The sequence below is a fragment of the Strongylocentrotus purpuratus genome, unplaced genomic scaffold, assembly GCF_000002235.5.
Source record: "Strongylocentrotus purpuratus isolate Spur 01 unplaced genomic scaffold, Spur_5.0 spur5_scaffold_10, whole genome shotgun sequence".
Classification (NCBI taxonomy): Eukaryota; Metazoa; Echinodermata; class Echinoidea; order Camarodonta; family Strongylocentrotidae; genus Strongylocentrotus; species Strongylocentrotus purpuratus.
In genome coordinates, this window is record NW_022145595.1 from 19,611,365 (window position 1) to 19,626,471 (window position 15,107).

At 38.7% G+C, this 15,107-nt stretch overlaps 1 protein-coding gene across 1 annotated transcript; it reads right to left on the reverse strand.

Annotated features, from left to right (window-relative positions):
- Positions 1–7,046: 7,046 nt before the first annotated feature.
- On the reverse strand, positions 7,047–15,072 carry LOC115921712. The gene is made up of 4 exons (XM_030979706.1): positions 14,808–15,072; positions 11,153–11,484; positions 10,476–10,748; positions 7,047–9,042 (listed from the first exon to the last, which is right to left on the reverse strand). The coding sequence occupies exons 1-4, from the start codon at positions 14,919–14,921 to the stop codon at positions 7,101–7,103; spliced, it is 2,661 nt and encodes an 886-aa protein (XP_030835566.1). The 5' UTR covers positions 14,922–15,072; the 3' UTR covers positions 7,047–7,100.
- Positions 15,073–15,107: the final 35 nt, after the last annotated feature.

The window sequence follows — 15,107 nt, forward strand, 5'->3', positions numbered from 1 at the left end:
CTATTTTGGACTAGTTGTTGCATGCTGTACGGGGCAGAGGCGGCGCCCGCGCCGGGGGGGGGGGGGGGCACAGTGCCCCCACTTTTCAAGTACCCCAAAAGTGTCCCCTCTTACTTTGACAAGTGCCCCTATTATTTTTTCAAAGTGCTCCTTCCCCTTTCCACCTCTGATGAGTGCCCCTCTTATTTTGACACGTACCCCTTTTCCTTTGACAAGTTCACATTTTCCGTTGCAATTAGTGTCCATTTTCCATTCTTATTAGTGTCTTTTTCTAATCTCTAGTAAGTTCCGTTTTTTGAGGTACAAGAAGTGCCCTTTCCCCTCCTGATAAGTGCTCTTTTCATCTTATATAAATGCCCCTTTTATTTTGACACGTCCCCCTTGTCCTTCCTAATAAATGCTCTTTTTCCTTCTTATAAGTACCCCTTCCCCTTTACATAATTACCCCTTTTCATCTTTGATTAGTGCCCCGTTTATTTTAACATGTGCCTTTTTTCTTTTTAATAAGAGCCACTTCCCCCTTCTTATAAAAGCCCCCTTCCACCTCCGATAAATGCCCCCATTAAAATCTGATCGGCGCCCATTTATTTCTTCAAAAAAATGCACATTTCCCTTTATCATTAGTGCCCCTTTTTCATTCTCATAAGTGCCCCTTTTTCACCTCTGATAACTACCATTTTAAACATGATATGTGCTCCTTTTTCCTTTCTAATAAGGAGCATATCCCTTTTTCATAAATGCCCCTTTTCACTTCTTAAAAATGCCCCTATCAAACTCTGATGGGTGCCTCTTTTCCGTCGACAAATGCCCGTTCCCCATTTTTATAAAATACCTTTTCATCCCTGGTACGTGCCTCTTTTTTTAGGTGTAAGAAGTGCCCCACTTTCACCTCTGATAATTAGCCTTTGTACTTTGACACGTGCTCCTTTTCTTTTCTAATAAGTGTCTTAACCCCGCCCCCCCCCCACCTCAGTGTTATTTAGGGTACGCATATGCACGTTCCCTCCTTTTGAAAACACCCCCTAAGTCCGGTGTGTAAAGTCAATTTTGTGTACTACGAGCCGGACTTTGGTGCGTAAAACTTACTCTTTACCGGACATTTTGGTAACACGCATGGTATCCCTCCGTTCATTAAACGTGCCCCTAAGTTCAAGCGCCTAAGAGCAATTCCCCCCCCCCCCCAAAGCTCGCTCGCTACGCTTGCTCGTAGTAATAGCCTAGATGTTATAATTATTTAACTTATCAAAGGTCTTTTTAGTCTTCCGTTATGAGAATGTATATAACCCCATCAGGATTGGGTTTTCCGTCTTTATAAGATGTAATTTTTCGCACTGCGAACTCACAAATCTTAAATATTTTTCCTCGCTTGCTTTGCTCGCTCGCAAATTAATTTTCATACCATCATACCCAACTGCAAAGTATGATGCTTAAGCAATATCTTATATGATGTAAAAAGAGAAACAAATATTAAAATCAACCCTGATAATGTAATCACAATTACCAATGTCTAAAAAAATTGTATATTTTCGCTTTGAGGATTTCCCTTTGAAGGTGCCCTTATTCCAGAAAGTGCCCTTTTTTGTTGGTGCCCCCCCCCCCACTTTGGAAGTCGTTTCAAACTTTTTTTCTTCAAATTTTCCACACTTTTTTTTTTGCAGGAAATTTTCGGATTGGACACCTACCGCTCGTATAGGCCTACTATACGCACCTTGATCGCTGCCCAAATAGGCGGATGCTCTACTCAGGGCACTTCGCTGTCAGACTCCCCCCCCCCCCCTCCCCACCCTCTGCGCCCCATTCCCCTCTTATCCTCTTACCGAGGTTTTTTTATTTCACATACTGATCATCATATATATTTACAACATTTTTACATCAATTTACATTTAAAACATAATAAAAGAAAAAAGCAATTAAAAGAATTATTTTCTTTGTGTTTCGTCAATGAAACACTTTGCTTATTTGCTATATGAATATCGTAGTTTTGATTTGAGATTAATAAACAGACTTTCTTATTATACTCTTTACCATCATCGATAATTTGGATATAAATTATGTATATGACGTTTAATTTGACATGAAGTTTATCACAAAGTTTTCTTTTTCTTCAATATAATAACCTACAGGGGCGGCGATTTCTTTTCATGACCGGGGGAACGAAATGCAATTGACGAGGGAGCACTGGCGTAATGAGCAAAAACGTTTTGGGGGCAGAAAAAAAAATCGCATCACCACCACTCTTACATGTTACGCAGGCCCTGGGAACGTTTTCAAAGTGGGAAGGGGGAGGGGGGTTATAAAGTATTGTGACGGTTTTGGCGTGTGAAATCAGCAGGGAAGAAGGAGGGGGGGGGGGGGGGGTTGATAGAAATCCCACCATTGTGACGGTTTGATAGAATCGGGGAATCAAGGGGGGTGGTTCAGGTGCGGATCCAGGATTTCTTAGGGGAGGGGGCCCAACTTTTTTTTTTTTTGCTCCAGAAAATTTGAAAATCGCGCCGGCCGAAAAGTCGCTCAGTGGGGGGGGGGGGGGGGGGGGGGGGGGGTGGGGGGAGGTACAGAGCACATTTTTTTTTTTTTTTTTTTTTTTGCTCCCGAAAATTTGAAAAACGCGCCGGCCAAAACTTCGCTCAGTGGGGGGGGGGGGGGGGGGGGGGGGGGGGGGGGGGGGGGGGGGGGGGTAGTGAGCACATTTTTTTTTTTTGATCCTCAAAAAAATTTCAATTTGCACCCCCCCCCCCCTTGAGCGCCAGGGGGGGGGGGCCCAACCCCCAAAAAAGGTAAAAATCACGTGATTTTACATGATTTTTTTCTCAAGGGGGGGGGGCCCGGGCCGCGAATTTTTTTTTCCCAAACAGGTTTACCTATGAGAGTAAAATCCTGCCTCCTGATTGGTTCAGAGGTATACGCGTCATGAATATTCACGAGCTGAGTTCACAGCACTGTGGCTGAGCTGCAGTACCTAGTATATGTATTACGCATGCGCGTGGACTTCAGTTTTGCTGGCCATTTAGGTGTACAAAATGTATGTGAGCTAGCTGTGTACATGGTGCGTGCGAGGGGATTTTTATTGGGGGAAGGGGGGGGGGGGGGGGGTCTGTTTGTGAACATTTCTGGTTATTCTGGTGCTTGGTTTATATAGTTTTACCAGGTTGTCAACTAACAAGTCCCTGGTTTTACACTGCGGATTTTTTCTCTCAAAGAGTTCACTTACAGTACACACACTAATATTCCAATTTCACACATAGGCTATACATACAAACACTATCTTTCTCTCTCTCTCTCTCTTTCTCTCTCTCGCTCTCTCTCTTTCTCTCTCTCGCTCTCTCTCTCTCGCTCTCTCTCTCTCTCTTTCTCTATAAACACACACCCACCCACCCTCATGTATTTACAAACACATAAGCAACAAATGCACACACTAGCTGTCAAGAATACACAAAAGACACACACAAAGGGTATGAATTATCTTATCAGGATGGTCCGACATGAGATGGTTGGATGTGGTTCAAAGCCACCGTGTTGCTCTGAGCATGATATCTTGACAAACATTTAATATTATCACCCGTAACTGAAACCAACACACAATTAATATCACGGTATTAGTCTCTTTTTTGTTCCACCAAGCTAATTTTTGCACCTTGCACAAATGCACTTCTCAACACGAAATATTTCACTAAATTTGTTTTGTTATTTTCACTCAAAATTAATTCAGCCATGCTCACTTTTAATCACTTCACTTATATCTTATTTAACATTGAATACAATGCAGTTGCATGGGTTGTTCTTTTATTTTGTTAACTCGGCAGAGGCCACGGTCATGTTCAAGCATTTACGCTTACGACATGTGGTCTCCTGCTTTTTCCTTTTGTATGAAACTTTTATTTTAACTAGAAACAAATTTTGTCAAACTTACATGTTATTCATTATATTTATTTGTATGTTTCTTTGTATTGATATGAAAAAGTGGAAATAAAACAAACAAACAAACATATGAGTGGTTCTGGTTCCTTTGTGACAGATGAACCTGGCCAAAGAAAACAAAGGACATAAAGTAATATATACAGGCTCTACACACATGTCAAAGACAAGCTTTTATTATTAATATGCATACCAAGTGCACATTACACTGATTCATCTCTTATTTAAACATGAATATCTGACTAAGTCCTTTTCAATCTTTATATCTTCAAACTTCTTTTCTCAAGATTATCTAACTTAAATCAGAATCAAAACAATATTTAAAGGACATCCATTTCATTGCATTAATTTGAGCTTTCAACAATAAATACAAACAGCAGGTTCATAACCTTTGACCTACTTTCATGAATTTAAACTTGATATGACATGCACAGGATATGATTTTACATTTTCTGTTATTAAGATACAATCCCCACACACATTTATTTCACTGCCTCTGTCAACTAAATTTGAGACTCCATATATATTGCATGTATGTGTCACTGCTTTTGAGACTAATTCAGAATACATAATAACATAACCTACTGACACTATATACTGACAATTTCAAAGCATTAAAATAAAAAATAAATCCCAATTTTAATTAAAACCTGAACTCTCACTATTTATTCTCAGATTCGAAATTAGACATGAACACTCTATGTGCAAGAATTTAGCATGACCTTTCACATAAAAAAAGTAGTATGAACTATGAACTTTTACCCAAATTATTTTCAAGATTTTGTTCTATTAATAATCTTTCTTTGTCAATACATTGAACATTCTAATTACAAGTATGTATTACACTTACTGAAATCTATGACAAATGTCACCATTTTCTTAAATGAACAAAAGTTATCTTGAATGAACTAAAATCTAAATTAGCCAATTAAATCATCAGTCATTAAAATGACTATATGCGTGAGATAATATCTTACTTGCAAATTCACTCATGCCTCCATTTATTTCCTTCAAAAGTTATAATGTGCCTTCATTCTACCCTACAAGACTATTTTGTGTCTCATATAAGTTCTTAACAATTTTCATAGCATTATGCCTATAACTTGATTAACTCACTTCGAATCTAACTTGGTACAATTTACTTGACAGAAATTGTTTATATGCCTGTGATTGAAGTATTTTTGTGCTCACAAATCAAATTTGGGAAATATTAAAGGAGAATGAAACCCTGGGGAAAATCCACTTTAATGAAAAGAGAGGATAGAGATAAGCAATTTTTAAAAGTTCCATCAAAATTGGTTACAAAATGAGAAAGTTATGAAAGTTTGAAAAGCCTCAATTTACTTTCTTTGGCGATCCTCAAATTGGCAATGTTGCTTCAAAGAAACAGGTTTAGTAGTACAATGCTCCATATGTTTTGTACACAAAATTCATATTTTCCCAATTATCTCTGAAGGTGCAGCTTGTCTCCTTCTTAGCTCAAGATATATATCATGGGAAAATGTATTTGATAACATACATGTATGTTGAGTTCACAAAAAGACAAGCAGCATCTTCAGAGATAATGGAGAAAATATGAAATTTTGTGTACAAAACATATTGAGAATTGTACAACTATAGTGCGGTTCGCAAAACTTTTCAAACTTTCATAACTTTCTCATTTCGTAACCGATTTTGATGGAACTTTTTTTTTAATTGCCTCTCTCTATCTTCTCTGTTCGTTAAAAATAGATATTTCCCCAGGGTTTCATTCTCCTTTAACTCTTACAGTGCCAAGGGGTTTTGCTTGTTCCCAAATTCTACCAAATCATGTACAGTGCTTGCTTTTCGAACGCCTGTAAATCTCCAACATTAATTTCTATACAGATATGCTGTACACAAAAGTTCTACAAACATTTATTACCCTTTCAAATGATACAAAATAATTCCATTAATTCAATGTCATGCATGAAAATTATTTTGAAATAGAAATGAGCTTAATCTCTCTTGACCTTTCAATTTTCATTTCTCATTTATTTGCTATTGTTTTATGCTAAAATAAGAATGGATCCTTTCCCAATATCTGCAGTTTTCTAAAAACAAAACAAATCCAATGGTAGCATAATTATAGTGACTTATAAATATTTAAAATACTATATGTATCCTCTAGACTATGTCATATATCATATGTCATATACATGTATGTCAGACCATATATCCATCTTTCTAAGTGGAGTAATGTTCAATTAAAAATGTAAAGTCTCTTAGCACGGAAAGAATTAAAGTTTGAAAGTTTGTATAAAATCAGATAATCTGTTCAAGAGTTATCATCAAATTCTCAAGGGTTCAGTAAATCCCTATTATTGGGATACCTGGTTTAACTAGCTTGGCAGCATCTGTGATGCTATTGTGGACAAGTCTCCATTCATTTTGTGCATCATTTTTTTAAAATTGATTTATATTAAATTCTAAGCCAGGAATCAACATAATTTTTCCAAAAATGCTTGCAGAATCAATCTAGCCATGTCATACTCAAACCGATTGAATTAAAAGAATCTATATTTTTCTTGAAAATGAAGAAAATGTTAAATTCTGTGTAAAAAATGAATGGAGAGTTGTCCACAATGACATTACAGATGCTGGCAAAGTTGCCAATTCATCCCCGTAATAAAGATTTACTTAAACTCTTGAACAGATTGCCCGCTTTCGCTCAAACTTTCACTGTCTAACTCTTCTTGTTCTTCTTTATTCACTGAAAGCACACTGATGTCTGGGTTTCAATTAAAGAGAAGGTTGAGTTCTGGGAAGAGGTGAAAAATAATTTGTGAGCATTACTCATTCTTATTATGCAAGTGTGCAGAACATCATTTAAGACATGTTCCCTGAAAAGCATGGCTCTTCAAATGCCTTCATATTCTAAATATGCATGTAACATCGTAAAAATCTGGGGGGGGGGGCGGCTTTTTACGCCACATGTTCGTGTAGTCCCATATACATCTTTCTGTGCAAGTGTTTATAACTTTACCAAGACTTGGCCAAATTTCTTATCATTTTGATGATTCCAGAACCTTGCAATACACACAAATTCTTATATGCTAGATGATCAACCTTTTCTGGTTGGTTCCACACCGTTTCTTTCACAATGCAATCGCATGACCAGAACTCAACTTCATCTTTTACTGTCTAGCTGATATACATGTAACTAACTACCACTTTGAAGATTTATTTTGACCAATCCCTTCATTGTTTGTTACACACTGACTGAGAGAATGGGGTGCTTTCCTTGGTTTCTTTTTTGGAATCAACTGGGAACTGTCCACTGTCTTTCGCTTCTTCAATTCTCTTAGCTTTCGGCCAGTGTGAAGGCATCTGCGGCCCCCAAGAACAGTCTTACGTCGACTAACAGCAGCTGGCTGAACTTTGATGGCCACTCCCTTCCTTCGAGCCTGTTTCTTTTTCTTTGAAGAGGTCATATCCAGAGAAGCACCAGTGTATTTACCGAAGGTCTTCAGGGCACCAACAAGGGCAGAATTTGTTTTCAAGGAGTTGAACTGTTGAACATAGGATTCAACAGGCTCACTGAGTTCTTCCGGATCGCGCTTGAGCTTTGCAATTAGTTGACTGGCACAGTCATTGATAGCAGCTTCCAAAGAGGCTAATTTATCATTGCAGGGTGGTTCACCTCCATCAACATTTGACTGCAATGGACCACTGCCCCTCATATCAAACTTATTCTGCAGCATCCTCTGAACATTCAAAGATTCCACAGCCACATTGGAGCTGGACGGAGCTGCAACTGAAGCAACAGAAGGGCACTCGGATTCAACTACATTATCATCACCACTCAGACTACCCATCTGGTCTGGTACCTGTACCCCAGGATCCTCTTCTAGTGGCAAGCCTGCAATTGGTAGGGATGTGAACCATCCTGGTCTCACATTCTTCTGACCAGTTGCCAGAAATAGCATGTGTTCCCGCAAGTGAGGGTCTCTGAGGGGCAAGAAATTCAGCGAGGTCTCGTTGAAATGTCGCACAACGGCATACTGGTGCTTGCAGGGAGCGCCATTCATTCCTGTAGTGCATGTGCACACTCCAATTTCTGTATCCACGTTGTATTTTGTTTCCTCCTTCGTCTCACTCTTCACCTCGTAACAATGGGCACCAATCTTGGTGATGCTGGTGGCTGGAATCGATGACCCACCAGGGAGGTACTTTCTTGAAACTGTCACATCAACACGCCCATTAGCCAAGTCAGTGAGTCTACGCTCGTAGTAACTGGAGACACGTGTCACAAGAAAGTCAAACAGCTGAACAACATTGTACGCTCTCACTCGCTCAAAGATTTGATCCTTGAGAATTCTCATTGCCGCCTCGGCATAGTTGTTGGTGTTGTTACCCCGAGTGGGTAAGTCTTGACGATAGCACACAGCCCATGCTTGACGGCGACTGTACAGTTTCTCAACATGTGCTAGGAAGTTTGGATAGAGGCGAGCAACGTCACTACCCTGGAGCTCTTCATATGCTTCCTCAAGAGTATTCTCAGACATTGAGAATGTCATCTTTTTGACAGCAAAAAGCAGCTGTGGTCTATGCTCCTTCCTGATCTGATTCTTTCCTTCCCACAGGAATCTCCACACCGCCTGCAGCAAGTGGAAAACACAAAGAATTAACGTAGCGTCTGGAAAAACTGCTGCCAGGCTCTGCCTTTCTGCCTCGCTATCATCAGACAAAAAAACACGAGGGCCAAGTGTACCACGGCCAAAAAAGGCATCTTTTGGTATGATGTCCAAGTACAGTTTCAATGCCAGGGTAATGCAGTCCCTAGACTCAGAGGTCACAATCAGGCATCCCACGGGCAAACCACCAGCAGCACTGTGGGTCAAGAGCATAAATACCCTGCAGTCATATCGATCCATACCCCCCGTAGCATCGATAAAGACAAGTTCTCTGCTGTATTCATGCTTCTGACTGCAACGTTTCATGAGCGGAGAACATAGAGCGATGGCAATCTTGTTGTTGACCTGATCGATCTTGGCACAGACTTCACCCACCTCACTGTTGTACCCTGCAATGGCAGCTTCAAGGTCACTCAACATTTTCTCGCCACTTGCAGCACCATATGCCTTGTCAAAGATCTTCCGGTACAACCTGGAATACAAAAATATAAAAATGGATAAATGGTAACTATAACATGGTAAATGTTTTAGAATACTAATTTACATCTTCCTACTACAAGATGTTATTCAGACATACGCATGACTGAGAGGATCGACCAAGAGAATTTTTCAATGATAGGCAACAGAATGCATTACAATGAGGATTTATTTGAAAATACACATTAATTCCAAATTTCTTCAGTTATGTTTAATGAATCTTAAATGGGCAATGCCATGAAATTTTCTACATAGATTCAATTTTTAAAGTTATATTTTGATTCCTTAACTCCCCAATTGATATGTTAAATTAAAAAATTTGACCATTGACCTGTGAATGATGAGATCAAACTTATTCAACAATGCCAAAAGATCTTGTCTGCATATGTTACAGAGAACACATATTAATTGATGCTACATGTATTTGAGGTTCTCTGCATTTCAGGATGTTCTTCCTGGTTCTCGCAATTGGACTTTCAAAAGCCTCTGCAACCAAAATGCAAGTTGCAAGCATACAACTCATATTTGCTATTCAAGTATCCAAACATGTTTCATGGATTTTTGAACAATTATTCTTTCAACCTGCTCAGCTCCGTCCCTAAAAAACCTCCAGATCTCATGCCTTCAGTGACATCAACTGTCAATCATTAGTGAGCTATCAATCAACGGTGTTATGTAATAGCTTTGCCAGAGCTATTCAACTGTTTACAGTACAACATAGGAGTTGCTATGTCAGACATGTATCACCAGTGTAAGAGTCAGGTTTGAACAATTCCTAGCACACTCTTAAACAGAGTAGAGACAGCACAGCAGACATTTTGCATGGATATATCTATTAACTGCTTGTAACCAGCTAGTCTCAATAATGAGTCTCTGCATAGTTTTGTTGTCCAAAATCGAGGGTATCTTGATGGATTTCCATTAAAACTAGATGGATTCTTGACTGCGCGCAGTCAAAATTTATGCCTCCGCCATTGCCAGATCAGAAATATATTACACGCCTAACTTCTTAAATTTTCAAATATTGACCTGTGTGACCTTTGACCTTGTGACCCCCAAATCTTATCAGATGCACAGTCACTCCCATACATGCATGAGCCAAGTTTGAAGATGATCCCTTAAATGGTTCTTTAGTTATCGCGAGAACGAGATATTTTCAGGTATATAATGACCTCTGTGATCTTTGACCTTATCACCCCAAAAACTAATCAGATCATCGTCAATCCTATATGTATACTTGGACCAAGTTTTAAGTTGATAAAGTCAAACGGTTCTTTAGTTATCGCAAGAACGAAAATGGGATGGATGGCAGATGGACGACCCGATAAAACAATCCCTCCGGCAACCACTTACGATGGGTGGGGGCATAAAAAATGACATCTTTTTTTTGGGGGGGGGGGGGGGCAAGACTATAATATGAATTCTCACCTGTGACAGAATTGTGTGTCTGGACAGTTTGCACGGTCAGCAGCTTCATACACATAATCTTGGTCATACTGTAGTTGCAGATCCAGTTTGTGTGTGTTCAAAGCTGATGCAGGTGAATGGCCTTTAGAGAACAAGTCTTTGAATTTCTCAATCGTCTCCTTGCTGACATCTCTGTGCTTCAGTGTATCGGCACTATCATTCATGTGGTTATGGGTGTGAGAGATCTTGACAACAGTTTGATAGGCTGGCAAGTGAAGATCCTTACTTTTGGCTCTGAAATTGACAATGAAAGATATAAAATAAAATATAATCTTGAAGAACGAATGTAACCAATAACTTTTAACCCCTGGCATTTTTATTCAATACAAACTGAACCAAACAATTGAATACTGGAATACAGGAAGGGCCCAACTCCACCATTTGGGGCATATTGTGTTAACCCAAAGAGGTACACAGCTTTCATAAGGTCTATTAGATTAATCTGCTTTTGCTCCTCAAATTGGCAACAATCGTTAATTTTGTTTATTTTCATATTTTGACAAAATTAAATATGGATATAACATGAGATCAACATGAACGATTATAGCAAATTTTTAACGAAAAGTTGCCAATTTGTATTTTTAAATAGTGATTTTGTTGTTTTCATCATGTTGCCAACTTATATTTTTGAAACTTACCTGCTTAGTTTCCCAGGAATCTTTTTAACAGTCACAGCTAGCTTCGCTGGACAATTCGTGTTCTTTGACGACATTTTCTGACTTGCTGTTTCAGACCGAGGAAGAGTCTTGTGTTGGCAACGGTAAAAAACCTTGAACAGATTCACCCATCCATTTTTTAGCTTTGTTGCTCCAACACGGAATGTCACTTTGGTGAGCTGTTGGTATTTTTCTAGCCACAGTTTAGCATCATCTTCATTGGAAATGTCAATTCTGAATTCTGCCTCATATTTGCCATCCGCAACCTCTTGATAATTGCAAATGTGGTAGGCATAGTCAGGTGGAAGGGATTCCTGTAATTTAAGAAAGAAGACATGTTTAATTGTTTTGTATGAAGAGTCATGGTTGACTAAAGTTGTGCTTCACAGATGAAGTTGGCGAGAATAAAATGAATTGTGGTTTGTATCCACTTGGTCTACTAGCAGATCGATTCTCACATTGTCTAAAACCAGTTAATCTCTTGCCAATCAATCACTGAATTAAACACCAATCATACAAATCACTGCCAAACTCACAAATCCTCTCTCCTATTAAGTCTCTAACTTATCATGCCAACAGAACTCTAAATCAATACCTCTTACACAGTGTTAGTCCAGTCCAGCTCTGTATGAGTTTTATTATATGAGGCTGTACATGTGCTTCATGCAGATTATATTCAAATGAAAAATACGTTATCAACCAATACCAAAATAGGATGTATGAATAAAAATGAATATTCATAAGAAAAAGGAGAAGAGAACCATTGATAAGTATGAAGTTGAAATATGTAAATGAGAAGAGAACATACCACCTGTTCTAGCTTTATGAGTTGGTATGCATGTGGTGGAGATGAATGGACGAAATGAATATGCAAATGATGTGAAATGAATGAGAAGAGAACCATTGATAAGTAAGAAGTGGAAATATGTAAATGAGAAGAGAACATACCACCTGTTCTAGCTTTATGAGTTGGTATGCATGTGGTGGAGATGAATGGATGAAATGAATATGCAAATGATGTGAAATTAATATGTATGGGAAGAGACTAGAGAAACAAATAGTAACTATAGCATAACAAGCCCTAACTGGAGATTAGACGAAATGGTAAATGGGCTTAGTGGCAATTATACCAAGCAAATGGTTAGTAGATGAAATAGGATTAGACCATGTGGGGTGATGAAACCAGACGAAAATCTGGTGGGTGCAGACCAAGTGGCAATTTACCTGATGTTGGTAAAGCTAGCACCTATGTACATGAGCCTATACTGTGCCCCCCCCCCCATATGTTTCAATGTTTATGACAAATCAAATGGCAATTCTACTTTCATGGGCCTCCGACTCTGAGGCATTGACCTAACGTTAGGTGTAGCGGGAAACAGGCTGCATGGAATATTTTGGCACAGTGCCCACCCCCCCCCCCCCATTTTTTCAAGCACCCGAAAAGTGCCCCTTTTAACTTTGTAAGAAGTACCCCTTTTTACATACGAATAGTGCCTCTTGTACATTGACAAATGCCCCTATTAATTTGTAAAAGTGCCTCTTCCCCTTTTCAACTCTGATAAGTGCCCCTTTTATTTGGACACGTGCCCCTTTTCCTTCAACAAGTTCCTTTTTCCTTTGCAATAAGTGTCCATTTTCCATTCTCCTCAATGCCCTTTTTTCTTGGTGCCCCCCCCCCTACTTTGGAAGTCGCTCGGCCGCCCCTGTCTGTTCCCTTTTCCACCGCAGATTATGAACATATCCTGATAGTTAGGCCTAATATTAACGAAACAGTGACAAGCTGAGGTGACCGTGTCATGACGAAAAGCTCTCGTTCGTCATATATTAAAACTATACCCCACACTTTAACACAGCAGTCAATGTAATCTGATGGGCTACCCCATTTTTGTTTCTCTCGTTAAAGTAAAAGTCCACTCCAAAAATAACTTACTTTCAATAGAAGCAGAAAAATTAGACAAACCAATCAAAAAAAATTGAGCAAAATCTTATAAATAATAAGAAAGTTATAAATTTTGAAAAAGTATGTAAAAGTATGGAACTATGATAATCACTACACAAGTTGCCAATTTGGTTATCAGGTTGTGACGTCATGTCCTCACTATCTTTCAATTGCTCTATGTGGTTTAATCCCATTTATTTCCCTTTTTATTCCCCAAAACTTGATTTCCCCATGCCTTTGCCCAGGTTATGATTTGTATCATATTGCGTAAATAACATTTCACAAAATCTTTTATGAACTTTGAAGAATTTATTCTATATTCTGAATATTGTATATTCATAATTATTGATTTTTATATAAATAGTTTATCAAAATTCACATTTTTCATAATTTAACTGGAAAAAATTACTAGATATTAGTGCATCCACACAAAAACATATTACTTTTAATCTAACTTGGATGCTGGTGTGAAGAAGTAAGATTCTTAAGGAGAAAATAGGAAATTTATATCATCAATATAAAGAAAATAATTAGTGGATAGTGAGGACATGACGTCACAGACTCATGAGTGAGTTGCCAATTTGTCTAGTGATTTTCAAAGTTTGTAATGCCATTAAAAATTCATAACTTTCTTATTAGTTATCCGATTTTGCTCAGACTTTTTTGATTGGTTAATTAGTCTGATTTTTCTGCTTCTATTGAAAGTAAGTTATTTTTGGAGTGGACTTGGGCTTTAAAACTTTGAGAGAGCTTCTGGTGGGGTGCCTCTACCATATGGACCTACTAGACTACTACTACTTGTGATAGTAGTAGGTCCATGCTCTACCCCATTTCGTTTCTTTCGTTAAAAACTTGGACAGAGCCTTGAGGCTCTTGAGTGGGAGATTAAGATAATATTAATGGATTGCAGCTGGACTCTTCATCATCTTATGTAATACTAGTGTAAACAAACTCTTACTGGGTCTGGGGCTCTGCCTGAAAGGAAATGAGAAGTAGGAAATAAGTATTTTACTTGTTTTAAGATATTTTCATGTCCAAAAGTCACTAATAAGTTAGATGAAGACCAAAATGAAAGTTCGAACGAAGCAAAATGACCCATAATTGGCGATATAGGGTCTACTGTAACAACAATTTTAACTCTGGCAGCAACCCCTGCATGTGTCTCTTTCTCCCTTCTCCCTTCCTTTCCCCCTCTATCATGCTTATCTCTCTCTCTCTCTCACTATCACCTCATCAAGGTCTCGGTGGGGGTGGATTACAGCGCTAGTGTTTACTTCGGCCATGTTCGGGCTTTTCACAATCTCAGCTCTAGAAGTCTAGTGCCTAGTGGCGAAAGTCAAATGGAGGTTTCACAACGAGTTTTCGTCATGTAACATTACTATCTCATACTCATACATACACACAACAATTAACCCTAGACAATCAAGTACTGTAGTAGATCTAGATCTAGGGCTAGGCTAGTTACCTAAATCTAGGCCTATACGGTAGGTACTAGTAGCCTATATCTACTTCAGTAGTACGGTATTACTAGCCTAGATCTAGCTCTAACAGTAGACTAGATCTAGATCTAGGCTAGATCTAACGTTAGGCCTAAACAATTTTAACCAAACTGCTGCACCATAATTCATAGACTAAATTCGCCTATGGCGGTATGGGATGGGCCGATTTACAATTTCACAATAATATTGTGGTACTTACATAAAGACTTGTATGGTTCTTGCAGAAGAAATCGGTATTCTCTTCTTTAGAGCGACCAAAATTGCAGAGAGTTGTACTTGTAGACTCCGCCATAATACTAATACAATAGCTCATGTAAAAGTTATAACTTAGAGCCAATCACTGCGCATGCATATCCATGCATGCAGTGTACTATAGCCTACGTACTATAGCTGCGCTGCATCAACGAACTAGTATCTTTCAGCTCAGTCATGAATATTCATGATGCGTATACCTCTGAACCAATCAGGAGGCAGGATTTTACTCTCATAGGTAAACCTG